This window comes from Gordionus sp. m RMFG-2023, chromosome 1, assembly GCF_954871325.1.
Source record: "Gordionus sp. m RMFG-2023 chromosome 1, tfGorSpeb1-WG-v2, whole genome shotgun sequence".
NCBI classification, from domain to species: Eukaryota; Metazoa; Nematomorpha; class Gordioida; order Chordodea; family Parachordodidae; genus Gordionus; species Gordionus sp. m RMFG-2023.
The window spans coordinates 33,235,355-33,260,603 of NC_088775.1; the positions used below are offsets into that span (position 1 = coordinate 33,235,355).

A 25,249-nucleotide genomic window follows, 5' to 3' on the forward strand; every position below is an offset into this window, starting at 1 on the left:
TTTCTGCCTAGAATTTATACCATCTGCTATGTCATTTTTACAGATTTTAATATGCAAAGACTAAAATGTAAGAGGAAATTCTGATATAACGTCTTTGCCCATTTTCTTTCTTTTATTAGTTGATTTATAAGTACTACATCTCTGAAGTTTTATAATTTTTATTAAAACAATATGATCGACCTGGTTTTATCAATATGTAAATATAATTAATAAATGATATAACAAATTAAAAATTTAACAATGTTACATAATAACTAAGAAATTTATATTTGATAATATTTATAGGAGATCAATTTAGTCTTTTACATACATTCTTTACACTATTTCAGTAATCTTTGCAGTAAGTTGTGTTACAGGCTTCAATCTATAATACATTTGTGTTAAGTTTTTTATTCAAAATATCCAATTTATATTTAGGATTATTTTAAAAAATACTTAAATCAAATCAAATCAAATCATTAAAATTTTATTTTATTTTATGTTAAGGGTTCAAAAAAAGAAATAGTATGACTGTCGTTTTTTTTATTATAATAGTGTTTCCCATATTAAGCAAGCCCAAGCTATTTAATAACTTTAAAGGTTCATATTAGGCCGCTATCAAATGGTTTATAAAGCATATAAAAGATAACCTCAATGATGGAAATTCGAAAAATTAATAAATCATATAGTTTTCTACTAATTTCAATTATATAAGAACATTTTTTTTAAAATCTGAGCAAACAATATACCGATATTATTTTGTGAATTTTAAGAAGCACATGTTTAAAAATATCATCATACATTGTAATATATTGTAATACACACCGAATTTTTATAGTTTTTATGATATGTTGATTGCAGCCTCTACAAGAGCGGGAAGGGGGGGGGAGAACAGTTTGCATCCTTTTTTTTGAGGGAGTAGGCATTTAAGGGGGTAAGCTAGGGCGAGGATAAATTTATTGGGGGGTTATATAATAATTTTTAGATAAAATAGGGCAAAATATATTTCTGCAAAAAATATATTTAATACTTTTATTATAAACTTATTATAAAACAATGATATTACTAAATATCGGCCAAATCTATATATTGCATACTATCATAGTCATTATTTTTTAATTTAAACTTATTTATTGTAAATGAGAGGGGTTTTAATTGAATTCTAAAAAATCTCTTTTAAATTCACTAGTTGGTAGGTATAAATAATTTAATATTCTTTTTAAAATTTATGAAAGGAGTACCATGATAATTAAAAAGGTGTAGTTAATTATGTGAAAATATTTCCGCAGAGGACTAAATTTTTTTAGGTGGGGGTAGGTATAGGTTTTTGGGGTTCATCCAGTGAATATAATGTCATGTAGACGCTGGTTGATTATAAATCACTTTATATACAGGAAATAAAAATAAATAAAGTCACCAAATCTAAAAAAACGAAAGAAAAATAAATCAATTATAATTGAAGTTCTTCCTTATGGGACATTTTTCCATCTTTAATTTGCCTAATTACATTTAGGCGTTTCTATAATGAAGAGGGACCTTTTATTAAAACATGAGTCCAGAATTTGAGTGTTCTATCTCACATATATAAATTGAGTTAGCCCCTAATTCCGATGAAGGTCTAATTCAAAATATTCCTACCCACATCATCCATTTTTAAAATATCGTTTTAAATCAATTTGGATTTGTATCTAATGGAATTAATAATAATTGATAATTTACCAATATTAAATATTAATTTATTTATTACCTTCAATTATTCAATGTAATTAGGATTTAATTAATAACAAGATTTTTCTCTGTTAACACTTCGAGCGACTAACTTAAAATTATTAACATTGTAAAATGATTGTTTGATTATTTTATATTAACATGATTGCAAGAAGAAACTTGGGGCAAAAATGTGACCCTCGATATTGTTGTTATATTTGAATTAAATGTTCTATCTAATAAAACATATTTATATCCCAGTCTATTCTCACTCATATTTCACATTTTATATACAAATACAAAAATTCGAATTTAAATATTGTTTTTTATTTATAAATATATTTTCTTCATTTAATTTTATTATTTAATTTATCATTATTTAAATCATAACATTTCTCCTTACCTCTTATTTTCACAAAACATCTGTGATATTAGCGTATTACTTTTGGGTACATTTTTGATCGCTATTTTATGATTCCGAAATATTTGATTTATTTTGCTCAATGACTTAAGTTGATCAGCCTGTTTTTATAGTTTTTTTATCGACCTCATTACCAGGTCTCCATCCCAGTTGTCTTTTATTTTTTTTTATCTACAATGTCTCATTACCGCCAAATTCTCATATATAGCATTTTTTATAGGTGCAGAATTTTAATTTCTCTATTTCCTCTTCTAATTTGTTGCAAGGGGGCTAAAACTTCATAGACCTTCCCGCTGTTGAATATAATCATATGTTATTAATATTGGATGTGAATTTTTTTATTCTTGATTTTGTTTGTATGGTACTTATCATTCATTTTCTATATAGTTAATTTTTAAGATTACGGCTTAAAATGACCTGTTTAATAATATTTCTTATAAAAAGGATTGAATTGATAACTTATAAATTGTGTTCCGTTGGGTTCAATCTTTCTTGGAACATTAAATCGTAGGTAATAATATGCACTAATAACTGTGATCAACACAATATTGTTTATTAGGTTTTTCTCTACCCATGTTGAATAGGTATCTATTGTCCAACCAGTACTTTCCATTTACAGGGCCAAATTAAGATGCATTTGTCCCCAAGGTCATTCGGATATATTCCACTAGCATAGTATGACTTCGCGAATTCCGAAACTTTCTTGAAATTTTATGTTTTATAAAATTGTTTATGTCTTGATCTAAAGATTACCACCAGACATAGTAACGCGCGCTAATAATTGCATACCTACCCACTATTCCCGGGTGACCTTTATTTAATATTTTTTCTTAAAATAATTGGTATGATTAGTATTCATGACCAATATAATAATTCTATTTCGAACAATATTTCCATTTTATGATTATAATATATATTTTTTCGGTATTTAATTTTTTTTAAATTCACAATTCAAATTTATATTAGTATAATGTATTATCTTTTCCTGTGGCCTTGCACAGTTTATTTCTGCTAATTATTAAATTGTCAAGCATTGCTATGTTCGTCTGATGTTTATGATATTGATGTATGCTATACGTAACTGACAGTGCACCTGCAGATTTCTTTTTGTTTCTTGGCGATATTTATTTTTTATAATTATAACCGAATATTTGTGATTTTTGACAAGTCACTATTTTACCAAATATTCTCTCAAGTCTGCATAAAGAAAATAAATTTTCCAAAATACACACATAGAATTTATGAACGACAGGTATTAAGGTTGCCGCTTCATGGTCTATAAGAGCATACCATTTTCTCGCGATTGTTTACGTTCTGTGATAGAGCATTCTTCTTCCCTATCCAGCATTCTATAACACGACTCTTTTCTGAGGCATCACAGGCTATCCCTAAAATTAGTTTCTATTATTGTGATCATGATTGTTTCTGTAATTATTATCAAATTTGTTTCTATCATTACTACTATTTTTATTATTATTGTTTTTATTATCATTTTTTCTTAAGTTAGTTATTTTATTTATTCATGTAGTAGGAGAAACCGAGGCTATACTGCAGGTGTTTTGCGGTTTTTTACGATTGAATTTTATATTTATTTTAGGTGATAAAACTATCTATAACAATAAATGGCGTCATCATCATTAGACCACAAAATAAAAAAACCCTAACATTCTACCTTTTATAGTATGGGCGATATTAAGGTGCAAGCAAAAATCATGCTTTTTACTATTTGCTGACCCTGGGTAAGATGGTAAGACCCTTGTGGTAGATAGCAAAACTCTTGTGGTAAGATGGCAAATATAAAGTTTAACATACAAACAGATTCTTATAATTATAGATGTAAAATTCCCGGGAAAATTGGTTCAGGGGAAATTTCCCCGGGAAAATTGGGGAAAAGGGAAAATTGGGGGAAAAAACGGGAAATAACGGGAAAAACGGGAAATAACGGGAAAAACGGGAAATAACGGAAAATTAAAAAATAACCACAAAAACTTTAAACCTTTCAATTTTTTTTATGGAATAACTTTATTAAATTTGGGGAACTAAGGGAAAATAATATAATTAAAAATAAAGACAAAAATAAATACACTAACATCATTTTTTGAATAACTTTATTAATTACAAAAAGCATGTATCAGATTAAAATTCTTGGGATGCTAATGAAATAGCATCAATATCTTCATGGGATGAAATTGAAATATCATCATTATCACTTGATATTTTTTTTTATTGTTTTATTTATTTATTTCACATAACACCTAATTAAAAATATTATAATTTATAAATTATAATTATATAATTAAAAATAAAATTCTATAATTGAGTCCCCAAAAAGGAACCATAATTGTGTCTAAAAATTTCTATTTGAATTTTTTGTCGAATAAAAAGGAATTCTCTTGGTTCATTTGTGAAAAGTCGTATTTTATTAGCAAGATTTTTTAAAAACAAAAATGTTGAAGGCGAAAAATGCCCGTTAGTAGAAGTCACAACTGGAGTGAATAAAAAGTTTTTAAAATTTTTGCATTTGTTTATCTTTTTAATTTCAGCCTGTGTTATTAAATTGAAATTTATGTTTGAAGGGAATGATGAAACACACGTGTAGTCCCATATGAGTGATTTGCCGAGGGCCCAAGGTATGGTTGTCATACCATCAGGTCTTAAACCATCTACTTGAGATAAATTTGATGGTTCGAGATTGTTAGGAATGTGTGCAGCTGTTAAGCTTCTATTTATTATATGGTTTACAGCTGAGTGGCGTTGATGTCGCCCTTGACTAAAAATGCAATTTAAGCCATGTCTACCCTTTGAATCAACGGGTGATTTGCATGACGCAGGCATGAGGCTGTACTATATCGCAACCTAGACGTAGACCAATGGTTACTCTCAGTTGTTCATCTGATAAGAGATTACCAAGGTTGCGACTAGGGAGTGATTCTAACTCATGACCACCAAGTCTGTCAGATAATTGAAGGAGTTGAATGCAATCTAAAGGTGGATTGACTGATATATCTGTCTGGTATTTAGAGATTAAAGGTGTGAAAAATTTTTTGTGTGTGATGATTGATGGTAATACGGTGTTAATGGGTGTGTTTGCCTTCCATTTGTCAATAGCGTCGTCTAATAAACGATCGGTAGGGCATAATTGAAAAATCGGAATCTGAACTCTTTTGATGATATCCCGAATTTGATGTATTTGTATGATACTTTAAATGTATGTTATGCCTTATTGATATTAATTTTTCGACTCTTTCATTCTTTATTCTATTTCTCGTTTTTGAATGAATTTTTCCAAATGCTGACCAGACTCTTTCTGACGAGGCATTTGAGGGTGGTATCGAAAGACATTTTACTGCCACTTGACAAAGGGGTTGATTTGTACACAACCCTTTTCACCATATGACTGGTTTGGTATTGATTGAGCTCTCCCATATGCCAGCTCCTTTATAGAAACATTGTTTTGAATGATATTCTGCTAACCCATAATTTTTCCAATATCGCAATTAATTTGGCCTAAAATAATATTTATTATATTTAAATCTGCTGTTAATTCACGGTCTGTTAATTTCACACCATAATATCGAGGATCCAGAAGATTTGTTGTATAATGATATTCTCGGCAACAAAATTTCTTTCGTTTTTTAATATGCATCTTAACACTTTTCAAATCATTTTCATTAAAAATAAAAGTTGATGAATTGAGTTTATCTTTTATGTCTCAAAATATTTCTGGAACGTCAGATAATACCGCTGAATCCGATTCTACAAATATAATTTTCTTATAAATAAATTCCAAAAAGGTCAGTACAGACTCTAATTTATCCCAGTATCCTTCTTTGTCTAATATAATAAGCATTCTTTGTTTGTATGTAAATAAACTAGAAATTGCAATTTCTTGCAAAACTTCCTTATTTTTCACAACACTTTGCAACATTATAACAAAACCTCCCCATCTTGTCGGACTTGGAATTTTTAAGGAAGATTTATATCCTTTCAATATTTGCCTTTCTTTAAAAGTTGCTAATAAAATACCATGAAATTTTATATATTTAATTAGTTGCTTGGTTTTTTTGATGATCTTTTTAATAAAAGGTATTTGGCATAAATCTTTAATAAGCAGATTCAACCCATGTGCGGCACATCCAAAACATTCAATATAATTATATTTTGCCTTAACATTGTTGCAGTTTTACTTTACAAAAAAATGCATTATGCAAATCGTAAACAAAAATAATGTTTTATTAAAATATCCCCGTCTATGTAAATGAGAAAAAAACGCGTGAGATTTGTAGATTTTTTCATACTTTAACAGTTTTAACAAGTGGGATGTAGAACTTTTTATTCTTCGCTAGGGAGACTATGTAAATGTTGATTATAGAAAAAGGATATATAATGGAGAAATTATGATGCGAAAAAGGATTATTATTTTAACTAAAATTTACTTTTAATTTTTTAATTTTATTTAATTTTATTTTTTTTATGATGTTTACTATTATAATTTTGAATAAAGAATTAAAGTTGATTTTATGATTTCGTAATTCCTAATTATTATTAATTTCCTTTTATATATATATATTTGTTTTCTATTTTTATATTTAGGTTTTGATGCACAATGACAAACTTGTCGTTGTGACAGTGGTGTTGGAGAGCGGAGGAGACCGACCCTTTACAACCTTCAGTCTGTGACCGGTGGGACAACAAGGAGATGTGTCAAACTGTATTCTAATACAAAAAAAAAAATTCCAGAAGAACGTAAGAAAAATATGTAAATAAAGATGAAAAGGAAAAATTATGTTGTTAAGATTATGTTTATGTAGGAATATAAAATCTAAAATTAAAGACAAAGGTAACATTCAGAGTAGATAGAGATAATTGTGTTTAGTTATTTAAAGGTGATAATTAGGAATTTTATATTTAGAAGTTACTGGTAAACTAAAAACCAATGGAATTTTGAAAGACTATGATATTTTAGATTTTAGAATTATTATCAAGTGATCACTAGAAATAACTTTGACAAAGAAATAGAAACATAAATTGCGAAAATTAATATTTAACTAATAGGTTGCTGAGATATAATAATTAAAAAATTCGGTGAATAAGATTAGAATATAACTTTATTGTTAGGAAATAGTTGATTAAATTCTTATTGAAGATTTACGTTTAACTTTTATTTTAAGGGCTGCGAGAGATAAAACAGCCTCAAGGATTAATGTGAATTAGTATATTAGGTTGTAGATTAACCAAAAAATCTTCATAGAGAGAATCGGCTTTTCGTCATTAGAAAATTTATGCCGCAATCGAGCTCAATTTGAGATCGGATTTTTATTTTTTGAATCAAATAAGATTTTAAGGCAATTAGGCAACGTTATTCTAATAATAGTAAAAAGATAGATTTATTTTAAATTGTTTTAATCGGTTTTAGATAGAAGAAAATATAGTGCAGTTTTTTTAATAATGATATGGATATGAAATACTTCAAAAAAAAAAAAAGAGTTTGGATAAAAAAAAAGAGACTTATTTTGGATAAAAAAAAAAGAGACTTATTTTGGATAAAAAAAAAAGAGACTTATTTTGGATAAAAAAAAAGAGACTTATTTTGGATAAAAAAAAAGAGACTTTTTTTTGGTAAAAAAAAAAAAGTAGGAATTAAGGATGTTTTTAAAAGAAAAATTTTAGTGTAATATACTGATATATAATTGTGAAATAAAAAGTTTTTTTTAAACAAGTTGTGCTAGAATTAGAGAATCATAATTTTGTGTTTTAAAATTGATGATATACACAATTATGAGAATCATATTTCAGATAGAAGGAAATTGATGAGACATAATTATGAGAATCATATTTTCAGATAGAATGAAATTGATGATAGACATAATTATGAGAATCATATTTTCAGATAGAATAAAATTGATGATAGACATAATTATGAGAATCATATTTTCAGATAGAATAAAATTGATGATAGATATAATTGATTTGTTTTTTAACAAGTCTGCGAGAGTTATGAGAATCATAATTTTGGTGTGTTGAGAAACAACGAGACTTACGAGAAGATAAGTCATTTGGTGAAAAAGAACAAAAAAAAAAAAGAAGATATTTATTCCAGTTGTTTTTAAACAAAGGACGTGAACATAATAAAGATGAAAAGAAACAGATATTTTAAGAACAGGCGTGTACCACAAGATTACAAGATTTCTTATAAAAATTTAGAACTAAGATTTTTTTTAGATTCAAGATATTCAAGAGAATTTTAGATATAGATACAACGGTAGATAGACATGTTTGACAAAGGATGTGGATATTACCTACAAATGGCTCAAGGAAGATATGGATTTGGGGCTACATTGAGGGTAGAGGGGTGATAGAATTTGACATAATGGTATAATTAATTTAGCGTATTTTGACGATGTATTATAATTTTAATATTTAATTTGAGAAAAAAGTGAGCAAATATTTCGAAGTTAAGAAATATAATAGATTAGGCAAGGAAGAATTAGATTAGAGGCGATAACCTTAAGACGAAGTGGACATATGATATATTTGGTGTAGTTCAAATTTGAGAATAAATGTGTAAGAAAAAGAGATAAATTATTTCAGAAGTAAAGGGTTAAATAGATTATTTTAGGTCGAAGTAGATTAGATGCGATCTGAAACGGTGAGACCAAGATCAAGTGAGAATAAAGACAAAGTCGATATCTAGGATCTGTCGTAAGATCTATACGGTTACAAGAATTAGATGCCTAGAACTTCAAAGACAAGCGACTAGATAGAACAAAGGGTCAAAATATTCGAGCTGAAATCGTTAATCGCTGACCAATATAACCAAGTGTTAACTGAAACTCTAGTCTAAGATACGAAAGTCGACGATATAGAGACAAGAATTCGTGGAAACAATAGTAATCACAGACAAATTATCGCCAATCATTTTCCGAGAAAAAGTGTTGATCAATTACAAGAGAACAATTTAAACAAGATACTAGATAGAACAAATGTTAGAGACATTCATGCTGCATTCGTTAATAGCTTACTAATATCGCCAATTGTTGACGGAAACTTTAGTCTAAGATACGAAAGTTGATGATCATAGAGACCAAAATTCTGGGATACAATCGTTAATATCAGACAAATTATCGTCAAGCGTGACGAGTTAAAGATCCAATAGGTTAATACAAAAGAACGTTAGAAATAGGCGACTAGCAAGAACAACGGGTCAATGCTGTCAAGCTACCATCGTTAACAAAAGTCGTCATCGTTTACCAGATAATATGCTAAACATTAATTACCAGAAACCGTTAGTAATAAGCAAAGACTAGGAAAATTTACCAAGGTTGAAACGAAATATAATTAAAAAGAGCTAAAAGAATGTATCGGGAATCATGTTAACAGAAGTGAATCGAGTTCGTCAATTGCCTATAGAGATCAAGAGATAATCGTTTACAAGGGGTTGACAAGAAACAGAAGGATTCAAGAATTTCAGATTGTAATCGGATACAAACAGTCCTTAGAAGTGAAAAATATTAGACAATAGACAGCCGTCGTGAGAAACTAGAAGATATTAAAGATTAAGACGAATAGATTTGGTGGAGATACAAGATCTGTAAAGTCGAAATCGAAAGAAGTTGGTCATTCGCTGATTGGTGGGTCTAACTTAAGTGGAAGGGTGTTGCAGTTTTACTTTACAAAAAAATGCATTATGCAAATCGTAAACAAAAATAATGTTTTATTAAAATATCCCCGTCTATGTAAATGAGAAAAAAACGCGTGAGATTTGTAGATTTTTTCATACTTTAACAGTTTTAACAAGTGGGATGTAGAACTTTTTATTCTTCGCTAGGGAGACTATGTAAATGTTGATTATAGAAAAAGGATATATAATGGAGAAATTATGATGCGAAAAAGGATTATTATTTTAACTAAAATTTACTTTTAATTTTTTAATTTTATTTTATTTTTTTTATGATGTTTACTATTATAATTTTGAATAAAGAATTAAAGTTGATTTTATGATTTCGTAATTCCTAATTATTATTAATTTCCTTTTATATATATATTTGTTTTCTATTTTTATATTTAGGTTTTGATGCACAATGACAAACTTGTCGTTGTGACAAACATGACTCCAGGCCTTTTTCATATTCTTTGCATTATCAGTTACTAGTGAGATAAATTTTTGACAACCAATTTCTTCTAATACCTTGATCAACTCAGATGCGATATATTTACCAGTGTGAGCACTGGAACCTGTGTCAATGGATTTAAAAAAAATTGGTTCTGGAGTCATTATTATAAAATTAATAATGGACTCACCGCGAATATTTGTCCAGCCATCGCTTATGAGAGTAAAATCTTTTAAATTATTGAATTTATTAATAATATTTTTCACTTTAATGTATTTAAAATCTAGTAATGTTTTACTAATTGCATGTCTAGAAGGAATTTTATAGGCTGAACGCATTAATTTTAAAAAATTGATGAAATATTTATTTTCAACTAAATCAAAAGGGCAATTTGACATAAAAATAGCCAATGCTAAAGCACTGTCAAGTTGCGTTTGATTTTGTCGGTTATAGTGTCGAAAAAATTTTTAATTTTAGATGTGCCAGCATTAAAATTATTGGTATTTTCTTTAAAAGTATTTAGAATGGTTTTATTTATGTTTTTTTGGGATATAATTTTATTAGGATTACTGGAATCTGGTAAACATACTACAACATCCTCTTCAGTAGAATTATTATTATCACGATCAACTTCATTAAATTGTAAACTGTTAATATACCCTTGACATTTTTTGATATGCTGAGACATCTTTGTTGAATTTGAAATTATATGTTAATTGACAATATTTGCATATTGATATATATCCTTTCTTGTTATTAGCTCTATCTTTAATAAAATGTTTCCAGATATTGGAAGATTTCCGAGGCATCTATAAAATATTGCAATCACATTAATTTAAATTAAACATCAATAAATCATTATACCAGTTATATAGTATGATTAAAATATATTAAACATCATAAATCATTATATCAGTTATATAGTATGATTAACATATAATGATACTTATAGTGCGCACAAATTGAGCGTTGCAACTCTCCGTTTTAAAAGCGAATATGGTAGAGTGCAGCTTGGATTTTTTTACGGCAAACGTTAATAAAAAAGCAAACTGGTTAGATTTTTTCTATGCTTTTTTAATTTTGCGCTAAAATTTAAAAATGGATACAAATTGTAGGTATAATTTATTTCATATATTAATTGATATTATACTATTTAGAATATATTAATTGATATTTATAATTTTAGAAATGATTATTTATATAATTTTGGAATTTATATTTATATAATTTTAGGATACATATTATAATTTTAGAAGGGATGATATGGTTACTAAAAAATTTTGTACCTTACTGGAAACTCAACAAATGGTCTGGAGCCAGCAGCGTCCAGACCATAAGAATTCTATATTAGTATTAAATGGTTTATTAACCAGTAGTTTAAGGTAAATATATATAAATAATGATAAATTATATTTTTAATAGCTTGGGGATGGAATTTCCATTGCATGATGCAACTGTAGCATGCATAAAGAAGAAGTTGCAAAACTTTAAAGACCAAGATAATTATGCAAGGTTTCAGGAGCTTCTGGCTCTAAACTCTCATACAGATGGTATGATTACATTAAATTCATGGAGCCAACAATAGAGGATAGTTTTAGTCCTAAAGAAATTATACCAAAGGAAGGCAAGTGGGTTAAAATTAAATGCATTGTTGTGGATATATTGACTCTTTTGGAAAGGGTGCCTTGAGAGCCAGTAAAATATATATTTATCTATAAATTTAACATTATTATAGAATGTTTCTCTATAAAATATAAATCAAACAAATATTTTTTCAAAAATGAAGTATCTCCATTGTATTATACATTAATGGAAAATTGAATTGTGGCCTCCAAATTCAACAGATATACCTGCAAATCAAACCTCATTATTTAATGAAATTATATCTATGAAAATTGATTAGTTTTTTTTTATAATTCTATTTATTTATATATAATAAAGTTATATTAATCCATATTCTAGTGTCCATTTTAGAAAAATATAATTAAAATTATTTTATTAAATAAGACATTTAATACTCTTATTATGGTGTACATTTTCATAATTAAAGATTGAAAAATGTAATTAAAATTATTTTGTAAAATATATATAAATAAGCAACTATTCAAAATTTATTTAGCAATTATTAGATAGATTTAATCAAATTATATCATAAATTTGAAATTTGATTAGTAATATTTCTAGATCTATTTATTTTTATATCTAGTGTCTTGAAAAAAATATAAAATATATAAATATGCAAACTATTCAAAATTTATTTCACATTTTTATTAAAATATATAGATTATTATAAATATATAAATTAAGGTAGGATAAACAAAGAAACATTTATATACATATGTTTTGCATCCAAGGCCACAAAAAAATTTGAAAACCCTGATTGAATCATAAATTCTTAGGAAATCTAAATAAACAAATATAATTAAACTTCCTTATTTTACCTTAAGGTAAGAAATAAACTCTTTTTGTTTAAGAAATTATAAAAAAAACTTTAATAAAAAACATACTGCTTTCAATCTAAACAAAGATGCGTTACATTAACAAACATACTGCAAACGCTCAATTTGTGCGCACTATTATATATCAAATCTAAATATATCATTAATTATTAATAATTCTATAATATATCACATTAATATTATGTATGAGAATATAATGTGAAACATTTTACCTTTATTTTTGTACTTTTAAAATTATAGATTTGAAAAATTGCACTCAATGATTGAACTAATAAAAAAAATAAGTTTAAAGACTCACGAGGAAAATAAAAATTATTTATAAATTAAATTATAAATCATAATTATTGAAATAAAATATTATATTTTATAAAATATAAATCATAATTTTTGCAAATAAATAATATATTTATGTTAAGGGAAGATTCGGGAAATTTCCCGTTATTTCCCGGGAAATTTCCCTACCTTTACATCTCTACTTATAATCAACATATTCTTTATTTTTTTTAGTTTAATATCCACAACATGAGTACATAAAAAATGGATCATTACTAGCGCAACTTGAATGTGCCCATTAAGAAGTATTTTTGCCACAAAGCAAAAAATACTAAAAAATAAAGTTGGTGAAAAAGGGCCAAAAAATTCTTTTAATCCCCGCTAATAACTGACCATATGGTAGATAGTATGTATAGAAATACAGCTTATAACTATATTTGAAAAAATAAGCACTAAAGATGAAAACGTTATGGGATTTTTGCCTTCTTACCCCACCTGCCAGATATCCCTTCTGTTTATTTTTTCTATAGTTATAGATAATGCCAATTTTAAGATATGAAATCAGTAGCGTCACTAAGGGGCGCCCAGGGGCCCAAGTCCCCTAAAAATTTTGAAAAGCCCGACAAAAATTTGAATTTTTTTTATATCAAATATAATTTGATAATTTTAGCTGAAAAAAAATATAATTTTGATAATTAATGTTAGCTAAAAAAAGGAAGGCAATTTTGTAAATAATTAAAAAAAATTATTTGAGCCCTTGAGATTGTAAAGGCCCTGCTTGATATGTTATTATGTATAATGTATATTACTGTTTTTGTCACATATAAATTTTGTCAAATAACTTAAAAATTAAGTATTTTCATTTTAAATTTGAGTTGATGATAAACATCTTTTGTGCAAATTTTGTTTAACGAACTATGGTTATTTTGCTGTATAATAAGTACATTTATATCCCGACCTTTTATTTACCATGTGATTGAATTGAAATAAAGATATAAAAGGACGGGTTTTTCATGTGTAGCAATGCAAATCACTTTTTGATTAATTTTAATTTAATTATTTTTGTTAATGATTTTTGAAGATTATTTGAAGTTTACTTTTAATGATTTTTTAATGCAATAATTTTGTAATTAAACCTCATAATTTTTCCTTTGTCCTATTTTATATAAATAAATCGTAATACTTTACTTCTTTATTTAATTTATACGTTGTACTATTTACATGAACTTATTACATGAATTTACTAAATAAATGAAAGAATAATTGACTTGTGTTAAACTATTTTTAGGTACTCCTATTATTATAAACGCCTCCCTTTATTTGTGTGGTAAAAGCCACCCTAATTGCCATCAAGCTAGCCACCACCCATAAATGAGATAAGGTTCCCAATTCCCTCCCCCTCGGTACAATATAGATATTTAACTAGTAGCGTAGAGAAGGGGGGGGGCGAAGTTTTTTTAAATTTTTTTCTTATTGCAAATAATTTTATTTAAAAAATGGTTTCAATTTATAAATAAAATTATATACGATATGAAAATGAAATATATTAAAAAAAACAAATAAGAATTTTAAATGATTACATGGTTTAAAAATATATATTAAAAATTATATGTAAAATATTAAATAAAATAAAAATATATTGTAAATTTTCCCGCATAGTTAAATTAGATATATATAAATTTAATAATAAAATTTATATTGTTAAACTAATTAGATAGTTTTAAAAATTTTAATTAATTTTTTATAATTTTTAAATAAAAGAAAAATCATATAATTTGGGATATATAAAGAGAAAGTAAAGGTGATCGCTAATAAGTTTGGGATTAAAAATTTTAAAGCTAGAGTAGTTTTCTAGATAGTTCAATCGCTTAAATATTGATGCATCTACGATTGAGGATTTTTATTAAATAAATATTTTAACTCCCCTTATTGATACATTTTTATTTCAATTAAAGGAAAGATTTATTAGTAACATATTTTAAACAGCTTTTATTTTCTTTTACCGGTTGAGTCTAAATACACTTGAAACGCGAGAGGATATTAAGAAAATCTCAGAGTTTTATTAATATGAATTATCAGGATCGTATGATAAATTACTTTGTGATGTCGAATTTTGGTATAAAAATTTTGACAGAATAGAGTACCTTTTGACACCAAAATATGCTTTGCAGGCCCTTTCCATGTATAATTGCACTTTAGATTCCCTGCTTAATATCAAAACAATCTTAGCTACCTTACCGATTGGCACCTGCAGTAATGAAAGGTATTTTTCAACTTTGAAAAGGTTAAAAATCTATTTAAGAAATAGCACCAGTGAAAGCCGTTTAAATGGATTCGCAATATTAAATATTTATAAGGAGATTATTCTAGGTAAAAATTTGCTTCTAGATGAATTAGTCAAATCTCAGAGAAAAGTAGACCTCTATTTATAAATTCAAATTATAAAAGCTATATTATTATAATATAATCTTAGTCATAAAATTTTATAATTCAAAACGTAATTATAATGAATTCTTAGTCATAATATTTATATTATACTATTTTTAATAAAAATATTGAATTTGCACTAAGAATTAATGATCTGTATCGGGCCTAATTCTTCAAGCCCGACCCTGCCCGAAATTATATAAAAAAAATTTTTGCCGGCCCGAACCCGAAATTTTTTTTAAAAAGTTTTGTCTGCCTGGCCCGAATTTATTTAAATTATAAATTCATTTTTATAATTACTTAAAATAAAAGATATATGTTATATGGCGTCTAGTTTTTATAAATAAAATCCAATATTTTTATTTTACATAAAAAAATTAACATAAAATTGATATATTTATATATATCTTAAAAAATTTCCAAGGCCCGACCCAACCCGGCCCAAATTGTTTTTAAATCCTGATTTTCCTACTTTTGCGGATCTCTAATAAAAATTATTTGTGTTTTATTTTAATATACTCATTTGTATTAATTATATTATAATTGTTAAATTAGATTTTTTTAAATACCGCACAAGAATTACTCATATTTTATTGTAATTCTATTTTTTTTAAATATAGTTATTTAGAATAAATTTTTTATATAATCTGTATAAAATTTATACATTTTGAAAATAATTTCATTGTATATATAATAAATAAAAGCTATAATGAAATTCTCTGCAAAATTTTATTATATGCTAAAATTTAATTAAAATAATTATTTTTAACATAGAATTATATTGAGTGATCATAAAAAATGGGTTTGGGGGCGATTTTATTCTTCTTTCTACACCGAATGGATTGAATTAATTTACCAGTGGCGTAAGGATTTTATCATGGGGGGGGGGTGGTTTAAAAAAACCTCCCATATTTTTGGATTTGTTAAAATTGTTTTATATTTTCATATAACAAAATTTTAGTGTATTTTATTATATATTTTACACTCCTTTATTTAATCATGTATATATTTTTATTAATTAAAATATTTTCAAAATGTTGATATTTTATATAATACAGATAGATTTTAATATTAAAAATTATCTAATATATATATTCTCCAATCTATTATATATAATCTCCAAAATCATAACAAGATCGTTTTCGTATCTCCCTAATGTATTTTAAATTTAAGGAGACTATATAGTGCAATGTTAATTTTTTGCTCTCTATGAGAATCGAACTCAAGAAGGCATATGCTTTACCGCATGCATCAACTTGAATATAAATAAATTTAAAATTTTAATTATATATATATTAAAGTTTCACGCATGCACCAACTTGAATATAATTAAATTTAAAATATTAATTATATAGATGTTGAAGGGTAATTATTTAGTTTGTGTGTATGGTATTAAATATACCTTATTAATAAATTTTATATAAATATTAAAATTTAAGAGTAAAAGAGGTAAAATTGGTGCAATGTATACTGTGAGCATGTATTAGAAATATCAAAATTTAAAAATGTGATGGAAATCATATTGAATAAAATTTAAAATAGAGGTGCTTTAAGATTTTTGAATTTTAAATATTGGTTTTATAGATTGATCTGAAATTTTTTTGCAGACATAGCCAGGCCTGATCAAAAAACCATGGGTTGAAGGGTAATTATTTAGTTTGTGTGTATGGTATTAAATATACTTTATTAATAAATTTTATATAAATATTAGAATTTAAGAGTAAAAGAGGTAAAATTGTTGCAATGTATACTGTGAGCGTGTATTAGAAATATCAAAATTTAAAAATGTGACGGAAATCATATTGGATAATATTTAAAATAGAGGTACTTTAAGATTTTTGAATTTTAGATATGGGTTATAGATTGGTCTGAAATTTTTTTTGCAGACATAGCCAGGCCTGATCAAAAAACCATGTCCCATACAACTTTCATAAATTAATTAATAGTTGAAATTTTTAAAATTTTGCCTGTGTATTGAATGCATTGAACACACACCTAATATTATACATATTTCTGAATATTTAGGGGTAAATAGAACTTTAAATGCATCAAGTACCAATTCAATAGGAATAAGGTAGAACTTTAAATCGCAAGAACCCATTCAATAGTAATAAGAGATTTATTTAAATACTATTTTAATTCTTGAATTTATGTATAATTTAGGATTTTATACCATTATATTGGGGTTTCAGAAAAGATAAGAGAGATATGGAAGGCACAAATCACACTTTGGTAACACAAAACTCTTATCTAGCAAGAATAAATTTTTAGATTATAAATTACAAATACAAATAAATAACATAAATTAAATTACTAAATATATCATTACATATTTTATAAAAATAATGGAAAATTTTAGAATAACCCCAAAATAAATATAAATTTTTAAATAAAACCTCATAAGATAGGAATATTTTGTATATTTACTCATAACTTCATAATTGTAGAATGTATGTTATCCATAACTTATTATAACATTTTTGATTAAATGTATAACCTTTTTGTTTTACTTATATATAATTTGACTATGATTGAAGTTTACCTCCCATTATTTGTTAACTTATTAGACATATCTTTTTATTTTTTCTATTGTAATTTAATAACAATTTCTTAAATTTAATTTTTTTTTTTTAAATAAGTAATAAATCATTTGGTTTGCTTAAAATTTAAATTAGGATGAACATATTTTCAGAATGGTACTTTAATATGTGTTCATGAATTTCATAAATCAGATATTTACCCTTCATTTGATGATAATTTTGAAATTAGACAGATTTAATTCTTATAAAACCTTTACATCAGACCTATTTTTCTGGATCAAAATAAATTACTTGGGTTTTCCTGGGCTTGGAAAATATTTTTCACCATTAATATGGACTTGGACATAGCTTGAGAAACATTTTTCATAATTATTATAGTCTAAGATTCCTGTAAATTTTTTAATTTTAAATATGGGCTAGAAATTGGCCTGAATATTTCTTTTGAAGACATGGCAGGGCCTGATCAACCAAGGCCCATGCAACTTTCATATTCTGATTGTATTTTTAAATGCATTGTGACTTTTGATATATTTTATTTCAGTCCTCAATTATTAAAATTATTATGGTCTTTTGCGGGTTTGAGAAAACCAAGTGTGAGGACCTGGCTTTGGATTTTTTTAATATTAGGCATAGGTGTAATATTTAACACAGAATATTTATATGGCCCTCAGGTAAAATCTAATTTAAATATATTTTTATTCAAAAAAATAGTATTCACTCTTAGTCTTAATGGGTTGGCCTTGGTTGGGGTGAGCTAGGTTAAAATAGACTAAAAAATATATATGGTTTTTAGAGATTTACCTATCTCCAGGCTTGGAAAAAAATTTAAATTACTATCGGTAGGCCAGGTTTGAGAAAATTTTTTTATAAAATTATTATGGGTTGGGCTGGGCTTGGAAAATATTTTTATAAATTATATTGGGATGGGCTTGGGGAAAATTTTTCAAAATTATTATGAGCTTGGACGCTTGAGAATTTTTTTCTTATTAATTATAGGTCAGACATTGGCCCAAAACAAATTTTTTGCAGGCCTGGGCTTGACCTAGAAACCAAGGCCCATGAAAATCTGAATTTTGATTGTATTTTTAAATTCATTATGATTATTTAAATATTTTATTACAGTTCATAACTACCAAAATTATTATGATCTTTCATTGGGCTTGGAAGAATTTTTCATAATTAATATGGCTTTGGACTTTGCCTGGGAATTTTTTTTAATATTAAATATTAGGTATAAGTAATCAGTAATATTTAACAAATAATATTGGTATTATCAAGTAAATGCTTTAAATTTATTTTTACTCAAACCATAGCACTTAGTTTTAATGGATTAAACCTGGCCTGAAGGGATGAGGGGGTAAGAAGTATAAAAATTGGATATTATTTTCAAATAACAGGTAACATGCATAAAAGTAAGAAGAAGATTTTCATTCCCCGTCATTTTTGACGGGCTATCTACTAGTAATGTATAAAAACTCTATTTAAAAAAAATAATTTTTACAATTATATAAAATATGTGTAATTCTTATGCAAATAATGGTATTTAAAAAATATGATGATATTATCTTATAAATAATACTTTTTTTACAAAAAAATGGATTATATATTAAAATTAATAAAATTTTATTGCTATTTTTTGATTTGAATTTAAAAAGAGAGATCTACTTTTCTCTGAGATTTTGCTAATTCATCTAGAATCAAATTTTTATCTAAAATAATCTCCTTATAAATATCCAATAGGGCTAATCCATTTAAACGTTTTTCACCGGTTGTGTTTCTTAAATAGGTTTTTAACCTTTTTAAAGTTGAATAAGACCTTTCATTAGTGCAGGTAATAATTGGCAAGGTAGCTAAAATAATTTATAATGTTTTGATATTAGGCAGGGAATCTAAAATGCAATTACACATGGAAAGGGCCTGCAGAGCATTTTTTGGTCTCAAAGAATACCCTATTCTGTCACAAATTTTATACCAAAATTCGACATCACAAAGTAACTTATCATATGAACCTACTAAATCATCAGCATTAAATTCTGAGATTTTTTTAATATCCTCTCGTGTTTCAAGTGTAATCAACAGTTTAGACTCAACCGGCAAAAGAAAATAAAAGCTTTTTAAAATATAATTATGACTAATAAATCTTTCTTTTAATTGAAATAAAAATGTATCAATAAGGGGAATAAAAATGTTTATTTTATAAAAATCCTCAATCGTAGATGCATCAATATTTGATCGATTGGATTGTCTAGAGACTACTCTAGGTTTAAAAATTTCAATTCCAAACATATTAGCATTTTTCATATATTTCATGAAATTTTTCATCCACATTCTCTTGATATTTGTTAATATTTCAACAATATCCATTGCTCTATTCATAATCTCCCTTAAATCCAAATCAATTTTTTGTAGAATTTCGCTAAAATCATATATACATAAATAACAAATAAACACATTGAATTGAAATTAAAAACTGTGGCTTAATAATAGCCTGCAAACGATTTTCGGCATCTGCTCAATCTTTTTCCTTGCTTGATATATAAAATTCTAGTGCTGCAAAGACAACATCATATAGTTCAATAAAGAGTTTCACCGACTCTTGTCTTTCGATGAATCTGGTCGGACAAAATCTTTTTAGTTTTTTTTTGATTTTTGAGTCAATATCATGATACGTTTGAATAAATAACTCCCTTTTTTTGGGTGGTGTGAAATAGCTGCAAACCAAAAATAAATATAAAAATAATCAAATGTGTATATCTATTATTATTTATAATAAATTTAAAACATAAAAATCAAGCGTTTATTAAGAATTTATTAAATTAAAATTAAAAAATTAAAAAAAATTTTTTTTTCCCATTTTTCATGGGGGGGGCCACCCCCCCCTCCCATGCCTACGCCACTGTAATTTACAATTGACTAAACATTGATAAAATTTTCAGAATAATGCTTTCAGTCGCGTATTAATCATAAATTTGGCCTAAATTTTGTTACTAATATTTTTTTTCATATATGCTGGCTACTATAGTGGTTAGACACCAATAAAGCACAAAATTGGCAAATTTTTAAAATGCGGTTTAAACCTCTGCCCATGAATCAATCCTGGCTACGCCACTGAATTTAACAATTACCATATTCGCTTTTAGCGTCTCGCCAAATGGTCCGAATTTATAATTCTAGTTGCTGTAATTTAACTCAAACAATTGGTTCCGTAATCTTTCGTCAATTGAGGTCTTGAAACGGCATAATCAATAACTTTTTAAATTATTTATAAAATTTTGTATAGACTCATTTTCTTTTTATTCTATGAAATTCCAGTCTAGCTATGAACACCGTATTTCTTGGAGTTCGGATTTTAATTCTCCATAATTTATTTTCCTCATATCCTAAAGTGATTTCTTAATCTATATATGTTGCTAACTCCTATATCATTTAAATTTTTTTTACTAGGAATCTAGTTTTGTATATCACAAGTTTCATATAATTTTTTTACTAGGAATATCTAGTTTTGTATATCATAAGTTTCATAAAATTCTGATAAGTTCGTGCTGGAAAAAGCAAAAATTTATTTAAGAATTTATTACTTATTTTAAAAGACATATTTAAATTAAATTTATTTCACTTATTACATGTATAAAAATTAGAATTACAATAGATTAAGAAATCCCTTTTATCCTAAGGCTATCGAGAAATAAAATAAGGAGGATTAAAATGCGAGCTCCAATAACTTTTTTATATATAACAAAAATAGAATTTTATTTAGACCACAATAAATTTTATAAATAGGTTTTTTAAAAGAAAAATATATTTTCTTTATTCACATTTATTATTTAATTTATCATTATTCAACCATTATAGAGTGTCATTTCTTTTATGTCATCATAATTTTAGCAATTTTAAACCAAGGACTACATTCTTATGAAAATTTTAAATTTATTGAACTTAATATGAGAATTTATATATATATATATATGTATACACATTTTATCAAAGTCCAAATCATTGTTTCTTATCTGTTATATTCAATTGCTGTATTATACATTTAAAAAAATCTGTAGATAGAATATTTTATAATTATAAGATGACATCTGAATAAGTTTAAAAAATTACAAGTCAACTTGATCTACAAATATTTTAACCATGCTTTTAAAATATATTAATTGATAAGTTGTAAAATTAATTCAAATTTAATAAAAATAATGTCATTTAAAAAGTTTTACAAATTTATATTCCATTCTGTTCATAAATGGGAAGCCATAGTAGTAGCGAAGGAGGGGGGAGGGTCTCTTTGGAACCTTGCCAGTTTAAATACTTTTAAGTTAAAAAAATTACCCCCCCCCCCCCCCCCCATTCATCTCCCAAAAAATTCAATAACAATAATTTTTTAAAAAAAAATTAATTGTTTTTTAAAATAATGACTATAATTTTAAAAAGTTAGAACCCAAAATTATTTTTATAAAAATATAACATAGCCAAAGTTGTACAGTAATAGGTGGCCTTAAAGATCTCCAATAAAATTTACAGAAAAAAACACACATAGCAGGGCTGTGTGAAGCAGAACCCGAACCCTAAACCAGAGTCCTTTGAACCCTCAATATTTTACTGAACCCAAGCTCAAACCTTTTTTTTTAAATTTCGGGTTCATAATATTTTTTATAAAAATTTTTACATTATGAGTTAATGGTTATAAGATTATATTATATTATAGTTATGATTAATATAATATTGGGTGATGGTTAACACTACCTAACACCCACAGATCGATCTAATTATTAATTTCCTGCAAATTTATTCAAAGTATTAATATATTTTTTTATAATTCATATCTTAATTTTTACAACATATTTTACCAAAACAATCAAATAAAGGAATATCTTAAATAAGCCCCAATATTCAAGTATTATATATTTTTTTATAATTCATATCTAAATTTTTAGAAATATATTTTACCAAAACAATCAAATAAAGGAATATCACTTTTTGAAGTTTGTAATACCTTTCAAAGCGAAAAAGGAGAAATAAAATGGATTTTACTTAATATAAAGCATTTTTTAATTGAAAAATTTGTTTTACACAAGTATCATTTTATTTCTCTGTCCCAAATTCAAGCAATTACGTATGTTGTCAGGGACAGATCGCAAGATGACGGAAAACTATATAAAAGATTACATTAAATTACAAGAGGCTCAGGAAGTAAATGAAATACCATCGACCAGTCAAATTACGACTGCTAAACTGAATCGTTTTATGACAAATGGAGCGATGGTAATTCTGGTAATATGTCACCGATGATGAATATTATAATTACATAAATAAAAAAATAGATGAAACATTTAAGGTGGATAATTTGTTAGAGTGGTGGGCGGCTCATCAAAGCGAATTTCCAATTTTAACAAAATTGGCAAAACGGGTATTGGCAATTCCTTCTTCAAGTGCTAGCTGTGAGCGGAATTTTTCCAGTACTGGGAGAATTCTTGAAGAAAGAAGAAGTAATCTACAACCTGAAAAGGTAGATATGCTTCTCTTTTTTCATGATAATTTTTAATTTTTAATATCTTTCTTGAGTATAGGGTTTCGTCAACTGATTTTTTACTTTGCAAACTGTCAAATATTTATTGCATTTATTACATTTACTTTGAGCCATGAAAGTTTTTAATCCAACATTTTTCATTATTTTACAATATTATATAATACAATTATCTTCTTTTGTTAAAAATTTATATTATAAAATAAATTATATTAATGTGCAATTAGATTATATTTTCAAAATACTATTTATTATACATGCATTTTTTTAAATAGCGATTTATTTTTATTTTATAAATTAAATAGTAAATTAAATACAATATATTATATTCTCAAAATATTTTCCATTTTTATAAATTATACTCAAAATCCTTTATTTTCAATTTTCAAATAATAAATAATATAAAGTATTAAAAAAAACGAAAATATAATATTTTATGTTTTAAATTTAAAAATGTTTGAAAAATATATAATAATACTATAAAAAAAAGAACGGAGATGGTGTGACGCAGGGAAACAAAAATGAAAAAGGGACGTAAGTGTTGTCTAGGATAGCTCTTTGGCTAGAAGACTACCATTGAAACTGATATAATTAGCTTTGAGAATCGTCGTTGACGAAGCAAAAAACCCTCTCGAGGTTCTTCTGAGAGTTTGCTGATTTGTGATCCTAAGTTTTTGAAAAATGCTAAGGCGAGTTTGCCGAAGGTGCCAAGAGTGGTTGATATGATTGGGATGAAGCAATGATCGTTCATTATTTCTGTGTATTTAGAAGTTTTAAGTTGTTCCTTCTGGTCAAGGATGTTGATGGCGTGGTTGGATGGGGCCAAGGGGTCAATACAGGAATAGTCCCATACTAAAAGTTGGCCTCTCCTCCATGGGATTTGAGAGATCCCGTGAGGGCGTTTACCGTCAGATCTAAAAAGACCCTGTGGTTCTAGAGTGGAAGGAATTTGGGCGATTTCAGTGCATGTTGGATGATTGTATTACATTGCTTGTGTCTGATGAATCATCCATTGCAGGAGCGACAATGTAAACTATGTCTACCCTTCGAGTCAACTGGCGAGTTGCACCCTGAGCAGATGTGAGGGTGAGTGATGGAACAATTTAGACGAATGCCGATGGCATGGGTAAATTCATTGTTGGATATTTGAAGCTGAAGATTGGTAGATTGGATGGCCTCAAGAAACTCATGTCCCGTACCATTGAGCAGGGAAGAGAATAGGGTGCGGTCGGTAGATTGCATGCTAGATAAGAGAGTTTCAACGCAGCGAGCAACCACTGGTACATCCCAGTCTTTCTGTCTATGGGTTGTGGGGGGATGAGAATCAGCATTGATCCTTGTTTTCCAAATATCCGTAGCCACGATTAAGGAAAGGTCTTCTTTAGAATTATGGGCGGTGGTTATTGGCTTTGTCAAGAGACTACTCGATATGAAAGTAGTTATTGCTAAGTCATGTGGAGATCTGATGCCGAGACCACCAAATTTGGTTGGAAGAGTTGCTTGGGCCCAAGCGGTTTCGTTGAATCTGATATTTACTATTTTTTCGGTTAAGTCCTTTATTCCTTTTTCGTAAGTTTGGAGAGGAATAGGATATTTAAAAATTGGTGTTGACCGAAGTGCGCAAAGAATCCTTGGTATAAAAAAGAAATTTTTTAGCAAAAAAAAGGACTTGTGTGATGGAAGAAGTGTAAAGATGTCCTCCAGTTTAAGGAGTATGTCAAGTGTGGAATGAAGAAAGGTGCTTATTGCCTCGTGTCCTCCTACAGGCGATCCTAGATGTGTTAATTCAACGCTTGATGTGAATTTGAAAT

General features: G+C 26.8%; 1 protein-coding gene across 3 annotated transcripts in view; it reads right to left on the minus strand.

Moving 5' to 3' along the window:
* The window catches only part of LOC135931658 (uncharacterized), a 67,905-nt gene that overhangs the window by 26,696 nt on the left and 15,960 nt on the right, over positions 1-25,249 (minus strand). Inside the window, exon 6 of one of the 3 annotated variants that reach the window (XM_065468914.1) lies at positions 271-364. The exons of 1 other annotated variant lie outside the window; for it this stretch is intronic. In XM_065468914.1, coding sequence (XP_065324986.1) covers positions 326-364 — 39 coding nt within the window. In that variant the 3' untranslated portion in view covers positions 271-325. Of the gene's footprint in view, positions 1-270; positions 365-804; positions 919-25,249 lie in introns of those variants that run through there. One more of the 3 variants, XM_065468913.1, reaches the window with a different exon arrangement.